Genomic DNA, 23341 nt, shown 5'->3' with positions numbered 1-23341 from the left:
AAGATAAAGACAACACAATGAAAAAGAATTACAGACCAATATCCCTCATGAACATAGATGCCAAAATCCTCAACAAAATTCTAGCAAATCGGCTCCAGCAGTACATCAGAAAGATCATACACCATGACCAAGTAGGATTTATCCCAGGAATGCAAAGATGGTACAATATCCGCAAATCAATAAACGTGATTCATCACATAAACAAATTGAGAGAGAAAAATCACATAGTCATATCAATAGATGCAGAAAAAGCATTTGGCAAAATCCCACACCCTTTCTTGATAAAAACTCTCAACAAGGTGGGAATAGAAGGGTCATACCTCAACATAATAAAAGCTATAGATGATAAACCCACAGCAAACATCATACTCAATGGGCAAAAACTAAAACCATTTCCCCTAAGAACAGGAACAAGACAGGGATGCCCACTCTCACCTCTCCTGTTTGACATAGTACTGGAAGTATTAGCTATTGCAATTAGACAAGAAGAAGAAATAAGAGGCATCCAAATTGGAAAAGAAGAAGTAAGGCTGTCCTTATTTGCAGATGACATGATATTGTACATAAAAAACCCAAAAGACTCCATCAAAAAACTAATAGACTTAATAAATGAATTTGGCAATGTAGCAGGATACAAAATTAACGCCAAGAAATCTATGGCCTTTCTATACACCAATAGTGAACTTACAGAAAGAGAGACTAAAAAAGCAATCCCATTTACCATCACACCAAAAAAACTAAGATACCTAGGAATAAACTTAACTAAGGAGGTAAAAGACCTATACATGGAAAACTATAGGACACTGAAAAATGAGATAGAGGAAGACGTAAACAAATGGAAAAACATACCATGTTCATGGATTGGTAGAATCAACATCATTAAATTTCCATACTACTCAAAGCAATCTACAGATTCAATGCACTCCCCATAGAAAGAACTTCATCTGGAATAAAAAAAAAGACCCCGAATAGCCACAGCAATCCTGAGAAAGAAGAATAAATTAGGAGGGATCTCAATACCAGACCTCAAGCTGTATTACAAAGCCACTGTTCTCAAAACAGCCTAGTACTGGCACAAGAACAGACATATAGATCAATGGAACAGAATAGAGAATCCAGATATTGACCCAAACCACTATGCTCAATTAATATTTGACAAAGGAGGCATGAACATACAATGCAGTCAAGACAGTCTTTTCAATAAATGGTGTTGGGAAAATTGGACAGATACATGCAAAAAAAAATGAAACTAGATCACCAACTTACACCATACACAAAAATAAAAAGGATACAGGACTTAAACATAAGACGGGAAACCATAAAAATACTAGAGGAATCCACAGGCAACAAAATCTCAGACATATGCCGAAAGAACTTCTTCACTGACACTGCCCCTAGGGCAATGGAAGCTAACGAGAAAATTAACAAATGGGACTACATCAAAATAAAAAGCTTTTTTACAGCAAAAGAAACCATCAACAAAACAACAAGAAAGCCCACTGCATGGGAGAACATATTTGCAAATGCTATCACTGATAAAGGCTTAATCTCCAACATCTACAGGCAGCTTATGCAACTTAATAAAAGGAAGATAAATGATCTAATTAAAAAATGGGCAACAGACCTAAATAGAATATTTTCAAAAGAAGACAGAAGGAAGGCCAAGAGACACATAAAAACATGCTCAAAGTCACTAATTATCCAAGAGATGCAAATCAAAACTACAATGCAGTACCATCTCACACCTATCAGAATGGCTATCATCAACAAATCAACAAACGACAAGTGTTGGCAAGGATGCGGAGAAAAAGGTACCCTCGTGCACTGCTGGTGGCAATGCAGACTGGTGCAGCCACTGTGGAGAACAGTATGGAGTTTCCTCAAAATCTGAAAATGGAACTCCCATTTGACCCAGTAATCCCACTCCTGGGAATATATCCGAAGAAACTAGAAACACCAATCAGAAAGGATATATGCACCCCTATGTTCATAGCAGCACAATTTACAATAGCTAAAATTTGGAAACAGCCTAGGTGCCTGTCAGCAGATGATTGGATCAGAAAACTGTGGTACATCTACACAATGGAATACTATGCTGCCATAAAAAAGAAGGAATTCTCATCATTTGCAGCAACCTGGATGGAACTGGAGAACATTATGGTAATTGAAATAATCCAGTCAATGAAAGAAAAATATCACATGATCTCACTCATATATGGATAATAAAGAACATTATAAACTGATGAACAGAAGATAGATAAAGAGACAGTAAAGCATCAAACAGACTGTCAAATTACAGGGGGAAAAGTTAGGGAGAGGTGGGGGAGATAAGAGATCAACCGAAGGACTTGTATGCATGCATATTAGCATAACCAATGGACGCAAAACTCTGGGGGGTGAGGGCATGTATGGGTGTGGGGTGGGGGGGACAATGGTAAGATATGTACACATATAATACCTTAATAAAAATAAAAAGAATATTGGATCTCAGTGATACCAGCATGGTAGACTTTGCTATGGATATATACAAAAAATTTTTTATATTCCTCATGCTTTGAGAGAAAAAAAGAACCACAGTTGTTGCACAACTAAAACAGCTCAGGCATAAACAGAACCAATTGTAATGTTTGAAGATCCAGAAACTACAAGATAAATGTAGTCAACCTGGGATGGTCAGATACTGTTTGACTACCTGGCAAAAAAAGCATGGTTTTAGGCAAGAATATTTAGATACTACAGATATGCAAAATTTCAATGTGAGTGTGGAAATTAACTATGGAGCAGCAGAATATCTTTATTTCTTTCGAGTGCTGGTTCCAGCAACAGATAGAAATGCTTTGAATTTACTCTGTGGACAACTGACCTCTGAAATCTTAATGCAGAATTGGGATGCAACCATGGAAGACCTTACATGGTTAAAAGAGACCATCCTATATACACTGAGTGGCCAGATTATTATGACCACCTGACGTTTGTAGGCAAATTAGCTGTACACTGCATCGTATGGGATATGAAAGCCGAAGGCCTGTTCGAACATCTTTGCTGGCTGCAGTTACCAAGATAAAACGTCTCCAATTCACACAGGAACACAACGATTGGACAGTCGAGCATTGGAAAAAAGTTATGTGGTCCGATGAATCACATTTTCAGTTGCATCATGCAGATGGCAGAGTGAGAATTTCATGGAAACAGCATGAAAGCATGCACCCCACGTGCATGAGTACAGCCCCTCAAGCTGGTGGGGGCAGTGTTATAGTTTGGGGCATGTTTTCCTGGCATGATTTGGGGCCTTTAATTCGTGTGGAACAACATCTGAATAGCACAACATACCTGAGTATCGTTGCTGATCAAGTTCATCCTATCATGTTGATGGCGTATCCCAATGGAGATGGCTTCTTCCAACAAGACAATGCACCATGCCATGGTGCTCATATTGTGCAGGAGTGGTTTCAAGAACATGAGGGAAACTTTACCTTGCTTAGGTGGCCCCCACAATCACCAGCTCTCAATCCAATTGAGCATTTGTGGGACGAAGTTAAAAGAGCCATTAGGCAGCTGGTTCCACGACCATCCAATCTCACAGAACTGGACAGTGCTATTCATCAGGCATGGTGTCAGATTCCTCGCATCACCTTTCAACATCTCGTGGAGTCAATGCCAAGAAGAATAGCCGCAGTATTGAAGGCGAAAGGTGGCCCAACGAAGTACTGATGGGGTGGTCATGATAATCTGGCCACTCAGTGTAATAAAAGGCTAATATGCAAATTGTCCCCACAGGACCAGGAGTTAGAGTTAGACGTGTGCTGACCACCAGGGGGCAGTGCAGAACATGGCAGGCGTCAGCAACGCAGTGCTGGCAGCAGTGGAAGTGCTTCTGGCCCCGATGGGCCCCAAAGAGAGCAGGACCACAGCGGGATGGTGGAGCAGGCGAGCAGGGTGGCACTAGACCAAGGCAGGTGCAAAGGGAGGCCCTGGCCAGTGGTGGCGGCAGCCAGCCGAGGGAAGGGAGGCCCCGGCTGGCATCCACTAGGGACCCAACTACCCGTGCACGAATTTCATGCACTGGGCCTCTAGTAGATAATAATTCTGTGAGTTCTCCACTCCAGTCTCTTCAGCAATGAACGTGACTCATTCACTTGTCTCTCTTTTCTTCAACCACCCTGAAGGGTCCAATAAAGGTTTTGATCACTTCCTTTACCAACCACAATATCTTAATGCAATTTAGATGATGTGTTCACATATTCTTTACTATTTGACTACAGCAGTCATAACAAAGATGTTCGAAAATGTCAGCAGGTGCTAAAAGATCTAGTCAAAGTTACTCAACAGGAGTCTTACACATAGAAAGACCCAATTAGAGTTTGTTGAATTCTTATATGTTAACTTTTACTTTGGCCCCAACTCAGAAAAAGCTAAGGGGAATGTGAATCTGTGTGTGTGAATCACTTTTATTTTTTTTAATCCTCATGGGGTTTTATTCCATTGTTGTTTTTTTTAGAGAGAGAGAGAGTGAAAGGAGGAGGGGGAGAGAGAGAAACATCAACATGATAGAGACACATCGACAGGGCCAGGGATCAAACCTGCAATCGAGGTATGTGCCCTTCATCAGGAATCATCAGGGGCCGAGGCTCAAACCACCGAGAAAACACGGCCAGCGTGTGAATCACTTCTTGTTGCCTTATCTTGAAGAATTCATTGAAAATGCCTGTCTCTTCATATATGAGACTTTTCGTTGCATCCTCCAGTGGATCAGCATTAACATGTTGGCAGAAACTGAACATGACTCCAGAAGAAGCTAAAAGGTAGATTGTAAATTTGATTAGAAATGCAAGACTGGGCCCTGGCCTGGTCACTCAGTTGGAGCTTCTTTCTGTAAACCAGAAGGCGGTGGCTTAGATTCCTGGTCAGGGCACATACCCGGGTTTCTGTTTAGATCCCAGGTTATAGCACATGTGGAAAGCAACCAATTCACCTCTCTCTCTCTCTCTCTCTCTCTCTCTCTCTCTCTCTCTCTCTCTCTCTCTGTGTCTGTGTGTGTGTGTGTGTGTGTGTGTGTGTCTTTCTCTCTGTCTTTCCCTCCCTCACTCCCTCTCTCTAGAATCAATAAAAAAGAAAGAAAGAAAGAAAGAAAGAAAGAAAGAAAGAAAGAAAGAAAGAAAGAAAGAAAAAGAAAAAGGAAGGAAGGAAGGAAGGAAGGCAGGCCACACTGGGTGCCAAGATTGATTCTAAATTAGGTCATGTGGTTATGAGTAAAAATGTAGTTTCATCCTATCTCCAAGTGATTGAAAAGACCAAAAGCCTTTCATTTAGAAGCAAGATGTTGGCCACGAATATTGAGAATAAGCTTAATCAATAGGTCAGAGGCTCCTAACTGGGCAACTCAAAAATTCTGAAGAACTGTAATGAAAAACTATAAAGGAAAAGATGAAATAAAACCACTATATAAAGGGTAACATACATTTTAGAAACAACATATTGATGATAAGTTTTGGAGAATTTGAATAAAATTGGCTGTGTTTCAGAAAAACATAATTCGCTGACCTCAGACAACTCCTGACTTGTTTTCTGTCCCTTATGGATTATATTTGTCTTTTCTAAGGCTTCATAAGAATATAATCAAGGTAACACTGAACAGACCATCCAACCTCAGAGAAGGCAGGGGGCGGGGCAGGGAGGGAGTTAGAGATCAACCAAAGGACTTGTATGCATGCATATTAGCATAACCAATGGACACAGACACAGGGTGGTGAGGGCTTGTCCTGGGGGTTGAGAGTGGTGGGGGAGGGGGGCCTGTCAATGGAGGGGGGAAGAAAGGAAACATATGTAATACTTTAAACAATAAAAAAGAAAAAGAATATATAATCATACAGTATGTATATAATTCTTTTGATAAGGCTTCTTTCTCTTTAAATATGTTTTACTGATTTTGAGAGAGAGAGATAGAAACATCAATGAGAAAGAAACACCATCAGTGTGCTCCTGCACCCCTCCCCCCACACTGGGAAATCTAGCCAGAAACCAAGCATGTGCCCTGACCAGGAATTGAGCCAATAACCTCTTGGTTCATGGGTTGACACTCAACCACTGAGCCATACCTGCCAGGCGGTAAGGCTTCTTTTGCCCAGCCTAATGTTTTGAGATCTATCTGTGTTGCTGAATGTATCAGTAGTTTATTCATGTTTATTGCTGAATAGTTTTCCAATGTATGGATATACCACATTTTATTTACATACCACAAATGTTGATGGACATTTAGATTGTTTCTAGTTTTTGTCTATTATAAATAAAACTAGTGGCCTGGTGGAGAAAATTTGTGCATGGGGGGTGGGTTCCCTCAGCCCAGCCTGCACCCTTTCCAATCGGGGACCCCTTGGGGGATGTCCTACTGCTGGTTTAGGCCCAATTCCCCAGGGGTCAGGCCTAAACTGGCAGTTGGACATCCCTCTCACAATCTGGGACTGCTGGCTCCTAACCGCTCACCTGCCTGCCAGCCTGATCTCCCTAACTGCTCTCCCCTGCTAGCCTAATCGCCCCTAACCGCCTCTGCCCCGCCACCGTGGCTTTGTCCGAAAGGACGTCCAGAAAGTCGTCCAGAAGTTGTTTGATCTAATTAGCGTATTACCCTTTTATTAGTATAGATTGATTTCAGAGAGGGAGGGAGATAGAAACATCAATGATGAGAGAGAATCATTGATTGGCTGCCTCCAACATGCTCCACACTGGGGATCAAGCCCACAACCCAGGCATGTGCCCTGACAGGGAATTGAACTCCGGGCTCTTCAGTCCTCAGGCAGATGCTCTATCCACTGAGCAATACCGGCCAGGGCTACACTTTCCCTTACCACTGGGACGTGTTCTGTCTGCTGGATCTGAAACACTGAAGCTGTCTCACTGGGGCAGAGTGGGGTGCACTGGGTTGGAGCAGGTGGAGCCTCCTGAAAGCTGGAGAGGGGCCTCGTTTAACAGCCGCACTGTTTCATGGCTGTGCTGCCTCGCAGTTGAGCGGCCACACTGTTGGGCTGTGCCACAGTCAGTGGGAGTTTACACAACTGAACTGCCTGCACAGATAGCTTCCTCCTCACCACACCCCCAAGCTGGGGGTTCCTCTTAGCGTTGAAGTGACACCGACCACCCTTGGTTGGTAGCCCAATTGGCCACTTTGGAAAAAGAAGTGGGGAATTCTGATTTTACGTGAATGCTCCAATTTCTTAAGTTGGCAACTAATGCAAACTTCAGATGTTTGGGCCAAGCCAGAGAGGCAGTCAGGCCTGGGTGGCACTGGGCTCAGCCCAGCTGTAAAGGGACCCTAGGCATCTGGGCAGGTGAAGGGATTGGGGGCGCGCTTGAGTAATTCCAATGTCACCCCACTTGGTTGTTGTTTTTTTCCACTGATCACAATTTATTATAATCTGTTGGCAGCACAGATAGATATTAGTTACCAGAACTATGTCTTCATAGAAGTGGACAGTACGTAGCCATTCTATGGGGAACTGTGTGCACTTAATCAAACGCATGAACTTTCAGTTTCTTTTTGTTGTTGTTGTTAATGAAAATAAGTTTTATTACTTCAAGTAATAAATACATACAAAGAGGCAAACAGTATTAGTCACTTTCTTCCAGATGTGTGGATCCACTGATGGGAAAGGCGGAACTGAAATCTACATACATCCTTAGGTGAAATTTCAGGGGTCCTTGTCAGGCGAGGTTCGATAAGTTGCTCTTTCTTCTGTATTTATAACTTGTGCATTTTAAAGATTGGCTTCAAAGTACTAATAGTCATGCAAATGCTTAAGAAAAAAAAAGTTACATTGGGCAGAATTTATACTGTGTGGCGAACGGGCAGTGGCTACTAAAGCGCTGCCTCAGGACTTGCTGAAACAAGCCCTCAGAGTTGGATCAGCTCAGAAGAGAAACATAAAGAACCATGTGAGCCGAAACCGGTTTGGCTCAGTGGATAGAGCCGTCGGCCTGCGGACTGAAGGGTCCCGGGTTCGATTCCGGTCAAGGGCACGTACCTTTGTTGCGGGCACATTCCCAGTGGGGGGTGTGCAGGAGGCAGCTGATCGATGTTTCTAGCTCTCTATCTCTCTCCCTTCCTTTCTGTAAAAAATCAATAAAATGTATATTTAAAAAAAAAAAAAAGAAGAACCATGTGAGTAACAGAAATGTATCTAGAAGAGAAACACCAGTATCTGGGAGGCCAACTACGGTTTGCTGTGATAGGTAACTGATGCGCATCACGTAAATTAATGCTTTAAAAAAAACACACAGAACGCCCTGGGTAGTTCCTAACTAATATGTAAACCTAATAACTGCAAAAATATCTTCTCCATCTCAGCGATGGGAGGTTGGGAGCCTGACGAAGCACAGGAGGGGAACGGGGAGGAGAAACCAATCTGTTACCATTTTGAAACCAAGTTTCATCTGAAAGGGGCGGGGGGGGGGCGGGGGGGGCATGAGCTGTCTCTTCTTGGAAGAAGATGGAAAGCCTTTCGTGCTGACTCGAGGCTAGGACCTGGCGTTCCGCTCCATCTCGGCCAAGCACTCTGGAACCAGCCCTCTCGCGTGGATGATGCCTCGTTTCAGTCTCTCCATCACGCTCTTGCTGCCTGCATACGTGGGTCGGATCTCTTTCCCCAGCTCTTCGATGATGGCCAGCAGCTCAACATACTTGTTCTGGGGCACCTGGCTGTTCCCTGTTCCCTGCACGTAGCCTAGAGATGATGGTCTGTAGTCACTCAGCAGCTGGCGGTACTGGGAGGACGTGGCCATGCTGGTGGAGGGCGGGTGGACGCTCCCAGTGGCGTTGAGGGAGGTGTTGGGCATGTGCGCGGTCAAGTTCGGTTTGTAAGACATCCCCCTGGGGCGGGGGGGCACAGGCCCCGTGAGGGGAGTGGTTAGGGGGTGATCAGGCTGGCAGGCAGAAGCAGTTAGGGGCAATCAGGAAGGCAGGCAGGTGAGCAGTTGGGAGCCAGCAATCCCTCAAGGGGTCCCAGATTGGAGAGGGTGCAGGCTGGGCTGAGGGACACCCCACCCCATGAACGAATTTTGTGCACTGGGCCTCTAGTTGAGATATAATTTACATACCATAGAATTCAGCCATTTAAAGTGTGCATAATTTTTAATATATTGGGAGAGCTGTGCAGTCATCACCAAATCTAATTATAGAACCCTTTCATCATCCCCAAAGGAAACATTGTACCTATTAGCAGTCATTCCCCTTTGCTATCCCTTCCAGGCCTAGCAACCACTAATCTTTGTGTCTGTGGATTTGCCTATTTTAGACATTTTATATAAATTGTATAATACAATATGTCGTCTATTATAACTGGCTTCTTTCACTTAGTATAATGTTTTGAGGCTCATTCATGTTGTATAACTTATCAATACTTTCTTCCTTTTTGTCACCAAATAATATTCTGTTGTATAGATATACACTTGTTTATCCATGCATTAGTTGGTAGACATTTCTGTTGTTTTACTTTTTTATTATTATGAATAATTCTGCTATGAGAATTTATGTAGAACTTTTTGTGTAGACATATATTTTCATTTCTCTTTGGTGGGTAGATACCCAAAAAGTGGAATTGCTGGGTCAGGTCACATAGTAACTCTATGTTTAACATTTCAAGGAACGACAAAACTGTTTTTCAATATGGCTGCACCATTTTACCTTCTCACTTGCATTAAATAAGGGTTCCAATTTCTCCACATCCTTGCCATACTTGTTATTGGCCTGTCTTTGATTATAGCCATCTAGTGAGTGTGAAATGGTATGTCATGGTTTTTACTTGCATATCTGTGATGACTAATGATGTTCAGTACCTTTTCATGTGCTTATGAGGCATTTGTATATCTTTTTTAAAGAAGTGTCTATATTCTTTGTCCACTTTTTAAACTGTGTTATTTATATTATTGAGTTGTAAGAATCATTTACATATTCTGGATACAAGTCACTTATCAGATATAAAATTTGCAAATATTTACTCTCATTCTATGGGTTGTCTTTTTATTTCATGGACCCTCCCACATGGGAGTCTTTCACATGAGGGGTTCTTCCATTTGGGGGAGTCCTTTCTCAGGTGGAGTCCCTTCACATGATGAGGTCCTACCTCATGATTAATTCCACTTTGCCTCTCAAGTCTACATCTTTATTTCAGCTTCAGGAGAAACAGTCTCATTCCTGGTTTCCCTGCTCCATCCACCCAAACAACCTTTTCCCCTTCCTTTCACAGCCTAGGGCAAATCTTATTTCAGAGAATTTAATTACCTCACCATTAAAGCTTAAGCCTGTCCCTGATCTCCACCTCTGGTTTTCTGCAGGACTTGATAACTATTTAGAAGAGCTTGAAAAGGAGACTTTTTACAACAAATAGTGTCTGCTGGCCAGGTATTAGCCCTAAGAACTTGTAGAACCCTCTACTTAAAGCATTATTTCCTTAAATTTTCTCTCCTCCCCTTTCTCCAAAATAAGCTTTGAATCCAAAGATACAGTTTCATTTCTCTAATTCCCTGCATAATACTCACACTAGTTCCTAACTCTTACTGGTATCCATGGTTAGGGCCCTGATATGCTAAAGCTTTACTGTCCAGTATGATATCTATCAACCACATGTGGCTGTTAGCGCTTATAATGTGACTAGAGGCCCAGTGCATGGATTTATGCATGGGTGGGGTCCCTCCATGTGGCCTTGTGGGGATTGGGCTGAAACCGGCAGTCCAACACCACCTGCTGCTCCTGCCTGCTGCTCCCACTCATCCCAGCCATGCTTGTGCCCAGTCAGTCCCAATTGGGAGAGGCTCACACCACTGCAGTGGCACTCGCCTGCTGTGAGCCCTGTGTCTGGTGCCCATCAGTCAGCTGAGCAGCGCTCCTGCTGTGGGAGTGCACTGACCACCAGGAGGCAGCTCCTGCATTGAGTGTCTGCTCTCTGGTGGTCAGTGCACATCATAGTGACCAGTCATTCAATTGTTCGGTCACTTAGGCTTTTATATATACACTAGAGGCCTGGTGCACGAAATTCGTGCACGGGGGGCGGGTGTCCCTCAGCCCAGCCTGCACCCTCTCCAATCTGGGACCTCTTGAGGGATGTCCAGCTGCCCTCTCACAATCCAGGACTGCTGGCACCCAACTGCTCGCCTGCCTGCCTTCCTGATTGCCCCTAACCACTTCTGTCTGCCAGCCTGATCACCCCCTAACCACTTCCCTGCCAGCCTGATCACCACTAACCACTCCCCTGCCAGCCTGATTGATGCCTAACTACTCCTCTGCCAGCCTGTTTGCCCCTAACTGCCCTCCCCTGCAGGCCTGGTCACCCCTAACTGCCATCCCCTGCAGGCCTGGTCACCCCTAACTGCCCTCCCCTGCAGGTCTGGGTCCCCTCCAACTGCCCTTCCCTGCAGGCCCGGTCACCCCCAACTTCCCTCCTCTGCCGGCCTGGTCACCCACAACTGCCCTCCTTTGTAGGCCTGGTCCCTCCCAACTGCCCTCCCCTGCTGGCCATCTTGTGGTGGCCATCTTGTGTCCACATGGGGGCAGAATCTTTGACCACATCTGCATATTACTCTTTTATTAGATAGGATAAAGGCCTGGTGCATGGGTGGGGGCCAGCTGGTTTGCCCTGAAGGGTGTCCCAGATCAGGGTGGGGGTTCCTTTGGGGCATGGGGCAGCTGGGCGAGGGGCCTGTGGTGGTTTGCAGGCTGGCCACGCCCCCCAGCGACCTAAGCGGAGGCCCTGGTATCTGGGATTTATTTATCTTCTACAATTGAAACTTTGTAGCCTGGAGCAGAGCCAAGCTTCCTGCTCACTCCATGGTGGCAGCCATTTCTGTTGGGATTTATTTATTTTCTATAATTGAAACTTTGTAGCCTGGAGGCCAGGGCTGCAGAAGCTGGGCTTCCTCCATCGCTGGGGGCAACCCTAGCCTCCTGCTCTTTCCAGCTCCGTGGCTCTGCCATTTTTGTAGGGATTTATTTATCTTCTATCATTGAAACTTTGTAGCATTGAGTGGAGGCCTAGGCCGTCAAGGGCAAGTGGAAAGCTTGGCTTCCTCCATTGCCGGGGAAACCCAAGCCTCCCTCCTGCTCTCTGTGGCCGCAGCCACCTGGGTTGGGTTTATTTGTATGTTCGGTCCTGATTGGCTGGTGGGCGTGACTTGTGGGTGTAGCGGAGGTACGGTCAATTTGCATATTACTCTTTCATTAGATAGGACTAGAGGTCCGGTGCATGAAATTCATGAACTGGGGATGTGTCTCTCAGCCCAGCCTGCACTCTCTCCAATCTGGGACCCCTCGGGGGATGTCCGACTGCCGGATGTCCCTGTGGGATTGGACCTAAACCAGCAGTCAGACATCCCTCTCACAATCCAGGACTGCTGGCTCCTAACTACTCACCTGCCTGGCTGCCTGATTGCCCCTAGCCACTTCTGCCTGCCAGCCTGATAGCCCCCTAACTGCTCCCCTGCCAGCATGATTGACACCTAACTGCTCCTCTGCCAGCCCGATTCCCCCCAACTGTCCTTTCCTGCCACCCATCTTGTGACAATGTGGGGGTGGCCATCTTGTGGTGGCCATCTTGTGACGATGTGGGGGTGGCCATCTTGTGATGATGTGGGGTGGCCATCTTGTGACAACGTGGGGGTGGCTATCTGGTGATGCGAGGGCATGAGGGTCAATTTTGCATATTACCTCTTTATTTTATAGGATCAGCCTGCCATCTTCTCAGGTACTCAACACCTAAATAAATCACTTTTCTTCCATCAGCACCTGTGCCGTGTGTTTGGCTCTCAGTGGCAGGCAAAAGAACCCGGGGGTCATTTTGGGCCAGTTTCAGAAGCAAGGTGCTAGGTGCTAATGGTCATACTGTGCCTGATGACAAATTCAAGAAGGTATATAAAACATGAATTTAAAGTGAAAAATTACACAGGGCATTTTACAACACTAAAATCTACCTTTGAAAAATATGAGTAGATTTCATGCACCTCAGATCAACCAGTTTTGTGATAGAAATGGAACATAGTGTAAATTATCTCAAGCATATCTGTGGACTTCTATGAGGAGCCAGATGGGTACCATCATCCCAAGGGTCATTACTCTAATGATTGTGTATCAAGAGCCAGGCCCCAGTCAAGGATTTTTGCTGTCATCAGTATGAAGGGCACCAACCTAATATCTTTCCAAATGGACATCTACCAGGAAGTATCCATGTATCCCAATTATCAGTATTCAAAGATAGGAAGATATTATGACTGCTCTTTTTTCCTCGCAGGGGTAGGAAATAAGGAAGAATTAAAAAATGAAGCATGACAACAAACCATAGGCAACCCAAACACCACCTTATTTAACTGGGTGAACAATAACTGTGTTACAATTGTATGCCACCAGAGGCTGTGGCAACATATCTTGGTTACAATAAATTCACTATTAGCTGATGTCATTAGAATAAAAAACAAGTGGGCAGATTTTGCAAAAACAACTTATTTGTATCTGATATGTATTTCATGTTCGTGCTTCCCAAAACCTCCCTGACACTGATTTAATGTGCCCTCCTCCAGAATGTAAGGGATGTTGCTGTATATCTCAAAGGTTAGCAGCATAGAGTTTTAAAACATACTCCTTAGCAAGACAGAATTATAGCAAAAGCAATAAGAAAATTTCCATTTGTACAATAAACTGAAAGCTTTGTAAATATAAAATTATAATTTGTATTAGAAGGTGCATTACTCATTTTGGTATTTCCAGTTATATAACAGGTAAATTATTCAGGCAGAGGACAACTGGCCATAACCTTTTTCTGACAACTCTGACTATGGATTTTTCCAAGCAATGTCAGGTTTCATATTTTTCCAAACAGACAAAAGGGAATGCTAGTTCCATCGTGCACACACTTCTGTATTAGGCTCCAATGCTACATGTAATTGTAATAACAACTCTTATTAAGAGTCACTATCTTCAGATCAAATTACACTTGATCAGATCTTCCTCTGATCTGAGTGTCTGGTCTTCCCAGCTTCTAGCCCCACTATTCCCCTAATGTCTGGAGACATATTTGGTTGCTGAACTTAGAGGGTGCTACTGGTGTCCAGTGGGTAGAGGCCAGGGATCTTTGCTAAACGTCCTTTAATGCACAGGACTGCTCTCCTCTCCCCCAACAACAACAAAGGTATTTGGCCCCAAATATCAGTAATATCAAGGTAGAGAAACCTTGAGATAACCTAACAAACTACTCAGAACACAACACTGGGATTTCCCTGTAGGCCTGCTTGTGGACTTGTAGGGGCAGCCAGCAAGGACTGAAGGTGTGGGTGCTTCAGCAGTAGAACACTGCAAATTGACCAACACCTTGGGAATTTAGATCAATGTTTTTAAATCTATATCACTAAACCTCAATAGGTCAGATTCAAAATCCCCAGGAAGAAAAAGAACAACATATATGTAAACACAATATGCACCTGTTACAAAGGATACATGGGATGATAGCACAACATAAATTCATGGTTTTCTTTTTAAAAAATATATATTTACTAGAGGCCCGGTGCATGAAATTCGTGCATGGGGGGATGTCCCTCAGCCCAGCCTGCACCCTCTCCAATATGGGACCCCTCAAGGGATGTCCGACTGCCTGTTTAGGCCCGATCCCACAGGGGCCTAAACAGGCAGTCGGACATCCCTCTCACAATCCAGGACTGCTGGCTCCCAACTGCTCCTGCCTGCCTTCCTGATTGTCCCTAACCTGCTTCTGCCTGCCAGCCTGATCACCCCCTAACCAGTCCCCTGCCAGCCTGATTGCCCCCAACTGCCCTCCCCTGCAGGCCTGGTCACCCCCAGCTGCTCTCCCCTGCAGGCCTGGGTCCCCCCCAATTGCCCTTCCCTGCAGGCCCGGTCGCCCCCAACTGCCCTCCCTTGCATGCCTGGTCCCTCCTAACTGCCCTCCCCTGCAGACTTGATCGCCCCCAACTGCCCTCCCTTGCAGGCCTGGTCCCTCCCAACTGCCCTCTCCTACTGGCCATCTTGTGGCGGCCATCTTTTGTCCACATCGGGGCAGCCATCTTTGACCACATGGGGGCAGCCATCTTGTGTGTTGGAGTGATGGTCAATTTGCACATTACTATTTTATTAGATAGGATAGAGGCCTGGTGTACAGGTGGGGGCCGACTGGTTTCCCTTGAAGGGTTTCCTAGGGTCAGGGTGGGTGTTCCCTTGGGGTGTGGGGTGGCCTGGGCGAGGGGCCTGTGGTGGTTTGCAGGCTGGCCACGCCCCCCAGTGACCCAAGCGGAGGCCCTGGTATCTGGGATTTATTTATCTTCTATAATTGAATCTTTGTAGCCTTGAGTGGAGGCCAGGGCCAGCCAGGGTGGGTGGGAAGCTTGGCTTCCTCCATTGCCGGGGCAACCCAAGCCTCCTGCTTGCTCTAGCTCTGTAGCTGCCCCCATTTTTGTTGGGTTAATTTGCATACTCGCTCCTGATCAGCTTGTGGGCGTGGCTTTGTGGGCGTGGCAGAGGTGTGGTCAATTTGCATATTTCTCTTTTATTAGATAGGATTGATTTTTAGAGAGAGAGGAAGGGAGAGGGAAAGAAAGATAGAAACATCGATGAGAGAGAAACATCAACATCCATCAGCTGCCACCTGCACACCCCACGTGCTGGGGATCGAGCCTGCAACCCGGCATGTGCCCTGATTGGGAATGGAACCAATGACCTCTTGGTGCATGGGTGGACACTCAACCACTGAGCCACACCAGCTTGGCCTGGTTTCCCTTTCCTTTATAATTCCTAATAAATTATTCTTTTGGTTATATGAATGAGTATACAGTACCTCTGAGAAGCCTCTATCCTATCTAATAAAATAGTAATGTGACATTTTTTACACATGCCCATTTCTACTGGCACTTCTCAAAATGCAACTTTCTAGCCTTGATTATCTTTCCATTTACATGATTGCTCTGCCCTTACTGCTAATTGAGAAATTAGTATTTTTATTAATGGCTATGACCTAGATTGAATTTGTCAACTATAAATTGTTCATTCTGAGATGCCCTTGGATGCCTGCAAATTGTTTTTATTGTTGACAGTTTTGTTCTTGATTTTAAAATATTAATCTGTCAAAGTATGAACCTGCCCTTGCCAGTGTGGCTCAGTTGGTTGGGCATCATTTCATGCACCAAAAGGTTGCTGGTTTGATTCCCAGTCAGGGCCACATGCCCCGGGTTGCAGGCTTGATCCCAGGTAAGGGGCATGCAGGAGGGAGCCGATTGATGTTCCCTCTCACATCTATGTTTCTCTTTTTCTCTCCCTTCCTTTCTCTCTAAAAATCAATAAAAAAATATTTTTAAAAAGTATTAACCTGCTGTTTTCATAGAAAGATAGCAATTTAAATTTGCTTCTGGACAAAAGAAAACTGTTATCAAGCTCACATATCTCAGGTGTTCAAGGAATGTAAAGAGACGGTCAATGCGTAAGAGCTCTGTGCAGCCAAGAATAAACAAAATGATGATTACAATTCAACAGGGACTAAATTGAAGAGAGGGTACTTCCTTTTACCTTCACTCTCCTTGGTGAATATAAATGATTCTACTATAGGATATTTCCAGGAAAGTCTTTATACCCTCTCTCAGACATCCCATTCTAGTGTTGACAAAAACAAATACACACCTCAAACCACATTCATCGGGCCTTCCATTATGTTTAAGCATAGTAGCCATCAATCTGTTAAACAAGGAATAATATAGTATTCAGGCAAAATTGTTCTGAATATTAATGTAGTGTCATAGTCAAGATCTTAGCTCTGATGCCTAATTGTCTGAGTTTGAATCCTGGTCCTGCCACTTACTAACTGTATGATCTCTCTAAGCCATCTTTCCTCCTATTTAAATGAGAATAATAATAGGACCTATCTCACAGGGTTGTAGTGGGTGCTAAGTTAATACATGTAAAGCACATGGAATGGGCTGGTATATAATAAGCATTCAATAAAGGCTAGCTATTATTGTTTCATCAAGTATACATGGATAATAACCATTCATTATTACCTCCTTTTTTAATGAAAATTTTTCCTGATTATACTCATTACACACACTAATCATTAAAAAAATCAATAAACATGCCATGACTGGTTTGGCTCAGTGGATAGAGCGTTGGCCTGCAGACTGAAGGGTCCCAGGTTCAATTCCAGTCAGGGGCGTGTGCCTTGGTTGCGGGCTCATCCCCAGTGGGAGGTGTGCAGGAGGCAGCTGATCTATGTTTCTAACTCTCTATCCCTCTCCCTTCCTCTCTGTGAAAAATCAATAAAAAATATTTTTTTAAAAATCAATAAACAGGCATAAATAAAGAAGAAAGTAAAAGTCCCCTCTAACCCTGCTCCTTAAAAATAACCACTGTTAAGAGCTTGGTATAGATCTTTTCAGACATTTTTTACACATGCCCATTCACACACAAACACAGACACATGTGCACATATACACACTTTCAGACATATATACATAAACTAATTTTTATCTCAGGTTTCTGGCTTTGGTTTCCTATGCTTTAAAATTATGAACATATTTTAGATAGAGAGAGATAAACATCGATTTGTTGTTCCACTTATTTGTTCATTCATTGGTTGATTCTTGTATGTGCCCTGTCTGGGATCAAAACCATAACCTTGGCATATCAGGACAATGCTCTAACCAACTGAGCTACCCAGCAGGACATGCCAACAATACCTGAAAAAAGGTTGTTTTCTAAATATTATGATCCCAAATAGATATTTGTTGTTTCCCACTGCTGTGTGAAAAACAGCATTGCTTTACTAATAGTTTGAAACTTGGGCAAATAAAGTCTATCTAATCCTAGTTTCCAGTAAGGAAAGAGAAAGAGAAGGTAAAGTACATTATAAGGGAACAAATTTAGAATAAAAACATATTTTCATCTCCTAGTTCTGAAGAGAATGTACATAAAACATGCTCTTTTTTATTGTAAATTCTTAAGAAACGCTTAGGTCATGAGCATCACAAAGGTACCATGAATCTAGTTCTTTCCCATGACAGAAAACAGGCTATAAAACTTCTCTTCAACACCTCAGTCACTCTGAGACTGTGATTTTTCTATTCTTTTAAGTCACATTTTTATTTTATTTAAGAGATGACAAATGAAATTGTATACACTAAGTGCCAACTAATAATAAAAATGCAAAAAACAAATTTTAACAAACCTGAATTAAAATCATACAAGGTATGTTCTCTAAACATAATGAAATTAAACTAGAACTCAGAGAAAAATTGGAAAATCCCAAATGCTTGGAAATTAATATGCTTCTAAGTTGTTCATAAATCAAAGAGAAAGTCCCAAGGGAAATTACAAAAGAAAGTAGAACATATTAAAATTTGTGGAATGCACCTAATGCAGTGATTAGAGAGAAATTGATAGCATTCAGTGCTTATATTAGAAAAAGGGAAAGATTGCAAATCATACTCTAAGCTTCTACTTCAAGAAACTAGAAAAAGAAGAACAAAATAAACCTAACACAGGTAGAGGAAAGGAAACAATAATCAGAGAATAAATCACCAAAATTGAAAACAGAAAAACAATAGGGAAAATCAATGCTGGTCCTTTGAAAAGATCAATAAAATTGATAAACCTCTAGAAAGACTGACAAAAATGAGAAAAGACACAACTTACCAATATCAGGAATGATAAAGGGGCTCCCACTGCAGACTTGGCAAACATTACAAGGGTTATAAGCAAATACTATGAACAACTCTATGAAAATACATCAGAACTGAGCAGAAGGAGGGCAAGAGGAAACTGGGGATTATGGATATGTTCATTTTCATGATTATGGTAATGGTTTTACACATGTAAACCATGGTTTTACATACATAATAACATGAAATTATACACTTTAAATATGTATAGTTTACTAGTAAAGCATACTTCAATAAAACAATTTTTTAAAGAAATCCTTTAGGGAACAGAACATTATGCCTTGGAAGTGGTTAGAGCCTTTATTGCATCCATTAACTACTGTCATGGCTGTCACCACCCTTGCACATGTAGCTTTTATTGTTCCTCCACCATTGACTTCCTCAAGTCACAATAACTGTCCCTAACTAATACTTCTAGTATGTGCAATGACGTCCTGTATAATCTTATATAATAAAGAGGTAATATGCAAATTGACCATCACTCCAACACACAAGATGGCCACCACAAGATGGCCAGCAGGGGAGGGCAGTTGTGGGCGATCAGGCCAGCAGGAGAGAGCAGTTGGGAGGGACCAGCCTGCAGGGGAGGGCAGTTGGGGGTGACCAGACCTGCAGGGGAGGGCAGTTGGGGGCAACCGGGCCTGCAGGGGAGGGCAGTTGGGGGGACCCAGGCCAGCAGGGGAGGACAGTTGGGGGTGACCAGGCCTGCAGGGGAGGGCAGTGGGGGTGACCAGGCCTGCAGGGAAGGGCAGTTGGAGGCAACCAGACCCGCAGGGGAGGGCAGTTAGGAGTGACCAGGCTGGCAAGGGAGGGCAGTTAGGCGTGACTGGGCCAGCAGGGGAAGGCAGTTAGGGGTGACCAGGCTGGCAAGGGAGGGAAGTTAGGGATGACCGGGCCAGCAGGGGAGGAGAGTTAGGGGTGACCAGGTTGGCAGGGGAGGGCAGTTAGGGGTGACCAGGCCATCGGGCCTAAACGGGCAGTCGGACATCTTTCGAGGGGTCCCAAATTGGAGAGGGTGCAGGCTGGGCTGTGGGACACACACACACACCCTCCCCCATGCACAAATTTCATGCACCTGGCCTCTAGTATTATATATTCTACCCACTTGTCTCATCCTCTATGCACTAAATTCTAAATCTGAAAGATGTTTATGTATACTATTGCTTGATTCACTTAAGTATTGTTTTTATCATCTAGTATTGTCAATTACGGTAGACTGAAATTATTCAGAAGTGTGTTCACCAGCAGACTTCCTAAAAGCACATGTTTTAAAAGCCAGTTGGACTTTAGGGAGAATCCACTGCCTTCATTACTGTTACAGACTAGAGAACTTTATTTTAATTTAAAAAAAATTTTTTTTTATTGATTTCAGAGTGGAAGGGAGAGAGAGAGAGGGATAGAAACATCAATGGTGAGAGAGAATCATTGATCGGTTGCCTTCTGCATGTCCCACACAGGGGATCAAGCCCACAACCCAGGGCATGTGCCCTGACCAGGAATCGAACGGTGACCTCTGGGTTCCTGGCTCAATACTCAACCACTGAGCCACACTGGCTGGGACAGACTAGAGAACTTTAACTAAAAGATCTCATTTTGTGAATGGTAACACCCAAGTGAAGTTCGCTCAATATAGAACATATCTTGGCACTAAATAAATACAACCTTGGAACACATCATAGCATGTAATTACAGGCTAGAACTCTCTTGGGCACACTATTTGGACACTGTGAGGTTTATCTCTTCACTGTCATTTTGTTGTTGTTAAGCAGATATGCAATTTATCTGTCCTAACAGCCCAGCAGTAGCTGCTTCTTCATTGAAAGTCACACATTACTGCATCCCCATTTTCAATGTATAGCAAATGCTTGGTGTCAGGAGGCTAGAAAATAGAAAGCATGCACAGAATGAGCCACTTTTTGGTTGGAACTTTGATTCCCTCATTTCTGTGTTAGTACAATCTACTCTGGAACTTCCTCCTCCTGCCCTCCTCCCTAATTTATTATTTTCTCATTACCTTTCTCTCCTACCTTATCCTCTCTCTCACTGAATAGTTTCCAGCATGATCTCCTGTCTCTTTGTTCCTTTTTAAAATGTAGACATAAACACCTACTATTGTGCAGGTTAAACAAACCACAAATACACACATGGCAAACACTAGCACAGTATCCTGTGATCTAATAGTGGCTCAAAAAATTGTAAATTCACTTCATTTTCACCTTCATCTCTCTAAGACCAAAGTAGCAGCAGCAATAAAGAAGAAAATATGCAGGACCAGGAATGGTGAAATGGGAAGAAATCATACAAAAATGTCTATTTTCACTTCTTAGAACATTGGTTTGCTCAAAATGATTGCTCTCTAGCATAACTATCTGTTCTATAGTGATTCTACTGGCTTTGGGAGGAGAGTCACCCAGGAGGCCCAGTCCCTAACAAATGCTTCATGCTCTTTCTTCTCTTTGCTTCTAACTACCACTTAGTAATTGGTTATTTATTCAAAATACTTTGGATATTCAGCCTACTCCTTTCTTGGCTACTACTCGCCATCATTTATCCACACCCTTTTTTTTTTTTTTTAGTTTTTAATCTAATAGATTTTTTTTATTGTTTAAAGTATTACAAATAGTAGTATATATGTTTCCTTTTTTTTCTATCCACACCTTCTTAAAGCATTCTTCCCTATTCTCCCTCACTTACAAATGCCTGATCTCTTGTCTCCTCTTCATAGTCAAACTGTAAAAATATTTCTCACTACACATTTACTCCTCAATCTACTGCAACCTGGCTTTTCCCCAAATCATCTAATCACTTATTCTACAACTATTTAAAGTGCACCACTCTCTGCTAGACACTTTCTGGGTGCAAGTAGGCCAATGATATTGGTTGGAATGAATGAAAGAGAAAATTTGCATATTTGTCTATAATAATAGACAAATATGCAAATTGACCATACCTCCGACACGCCCACAAGCCACGCCCACCATCCAATCAGAGCGAGCATGCAAATTAACCCAAACCAAGATGGCTACAGCCACAGAGAGCAAGGTTTCCTAGGTAACAGAGGAAGCCAAGCTTTCTGCCAGCCGTTGCAGGCCTAAGCCTCCACTCAAGCTACAAAGTTTCAATTATAGAAGGTAAACAAATTCAAACAAATGGCGACAGAATGGAGCTTGAGAGAGCAGGCCAGGGTTGCCGCTGGCAACAGGGGAAGCAAAGCTTTCCACACACCCTGGCCGGGCCCACCCGTTTAAGGCAACAAAGTTTCAATTATAACCCTAACACAAATGGCTTCGGGCCTCGGAGGGAGCCCCAGGCTTGGCTCTGCTCCAGGCTACAAAGTTTCAATTGTAGGAGGAAAATAAATTCCAGATACCAGGGCCTCCGCTTGCGTTGCCAGGGCGCGTGGCCGGCCTGCAAACCACCACAGGCCCCTCGCTCAGGCCACCCCATGCCCCAAGGGTACCCCACCCTGATCAAGGACACCCTTCAGGGCAAACCAGCTGGCCCCCACCCCTGTACCAGGCCTCTATCCTATCTAATAAAAGAGTACTATGCAGATTGATCATCACTGCAACACACAATATAGCTGCCCCCCTGTGGTCAAAGATCCTGCCCCCATGTGGACACAGGATCGCCACCACAAGATGGCCAGCAGGAGAGGGCAGTTGGGAGGCACCTGGCCTGCAAGGGAGGGCAGTTGAGAGGGACCAAGCCTGCAAGGGAGGGCAGTTGGAGGTGATCAACCCTGCAGGAGAGGGCAGTTAGGGGTGACCAGGCCAGCAGAGGAGGGAAGTTGAGGGCAAACAGGCTGGCAGCAGAGTGGTTAGGGGGTGATCAGGCTGGCAGGCAGAAGCAGTTAGGGGCAATCAGGAAGGCAGGCAAGCAAGCAGTTGGGAGCCAGCAGTCCTGGATTGTGAGAGGCAGGCAGAAGCGGTTAGGGGCAATCAGGAAGGCAGGCAGGCAAGCAGTTGGGAGCCAGCAGTCCTGGATTGTGAGAGGGATGTCCGACTGCCCGTTTAGGCCCGATCCCAGGGATCGGGCCTAAACGGGCAGTCGGACATCCCTTGAGGGGTCCCAGATTGGAGAGGGTACAGGCTGGGCTGAGAGGGTACAGGCTGGGGTACAACCTCCCTCCGTGCACGAATTTCGTGCACTGGGCCTCTAGTATTTTGATAGGATCACTGTGGTTGTGTTTGTTTCCAGCATGTTTCAGGGCTTGGGGGCAAGAGTCAAAACAAAGACCAGTGAAGTGATTATTGAAATAATCCAGAAACAGACCACAGTATTGGAACTAATAAGAATCAGTCTAATCTTATATTTTTGAAGATGAATTTCAGAGAATTCTTAGAAGGGGATGTGAGAGACAAAGGAAAGTCAAGAATGGCTCAAAGTTTTTGACCCAAACAACTGTAAAAATGAAGTTACCATACTGAAAAAAGGAATCCTGAGGGAATATCTGATTTGGACAGGGGGTAGAGGTAGAAAATTAAAACTTCAGTCTTGTATATGCTAAGTTTGAATTGCCTAGTTTGCAGCTAATTTGAGATGTCAAGGAAATGGTTAATTATGTGAGTCTGAGATTCAAGGGAGAGGTCTTCCATTATTTTGCATGTGGCTATTCAGTTTTCCCAGCACCATTTGTTGCAAAAACTATCTTTCT

The 23341-nt window shown here is 44.0% G+C and overlaps 2 protein-coding genes and 1 pseudogene across 5 annotated transcripts in view; 1 reads left to right on the top strand and 2 right to left on the bottom strand.

Annotated features, from left to right (window-relative positions):
- The window catches only part of CCNY (cyclin Y), a 256010-nt gene that overhangs the window by 231804 nt on the left and 865 nt on the right, over window positions 1-23341 (bottom strand). The window contains exon 1 of one of the 2 annotated variants that reach the window (XM_054716658.1): window positions 4581-4614. The exons of the other annotated variant lie outside the window; for it this stretch is intronic. The gene's annotated coding sequence lies outside the window, so the exon portion shown is untranslated. Of the gene's footprint in view, window positions 1-4580; window positions 4615-23341 lie in introns of those variants that run through there. 2 annotated transcript variants of the gene reach the window in all.
- On the top strand, window positions 2566-5393 carry LOC129149074 (eukaryotic translation initiation factor 3 subunit E-like; annotated as a pseudogene).
- Window positions 8475-23341, bottom strand: part of LOC114227996 (cyclin-dependent kinase 2-associated protein 1-like) — a 63689-nt gene continuing 48822 nt past the window's right edge. For 2 of the 3 annotated variants that reach the window (XM_054716660.1, XM_054716661.1), the window contains exons 3-4: window positions 16652-16705; window positions 8475-8860 (exon numbers count right to left, since the gene is read on the bottom strand). In XM_054716660.1, coding sequence (XP_054572635.1) covers window positions 8509-8860; window positions 16652-16705 — 406 coding nt within the window. In that variant the 3' untranslated portion in view covers window positions 8475-8508. The remainder of the gene's footprint in view (window positions 8861-16651; window positions 16706-23341) is intronic. The other variant, XM_054716662.1, reaches the window with a different exon arrangement.

The sequence above is a fragment of the Eptesicus fuscus genome, chromosome 5, assembly GCF_027574615.1.
Source record: "Eptesicus fuscus isolate TK198812 chromosome 5, DD_ASM_mEF_20220401, whole genome shotgun sequence".
In the NCBI taxonomy this organism is placed as follows: Eukaryota; Metazoa; Chordata; class Mammalia; order Chiroptera; family Vespertilionidae; genus Eptesicus; species Eptesicus fuscus.
Note: the sequence above shows the minus strand (reverse complement) of the source record. Positions and strands in the feature narration are given on the sequence as shown.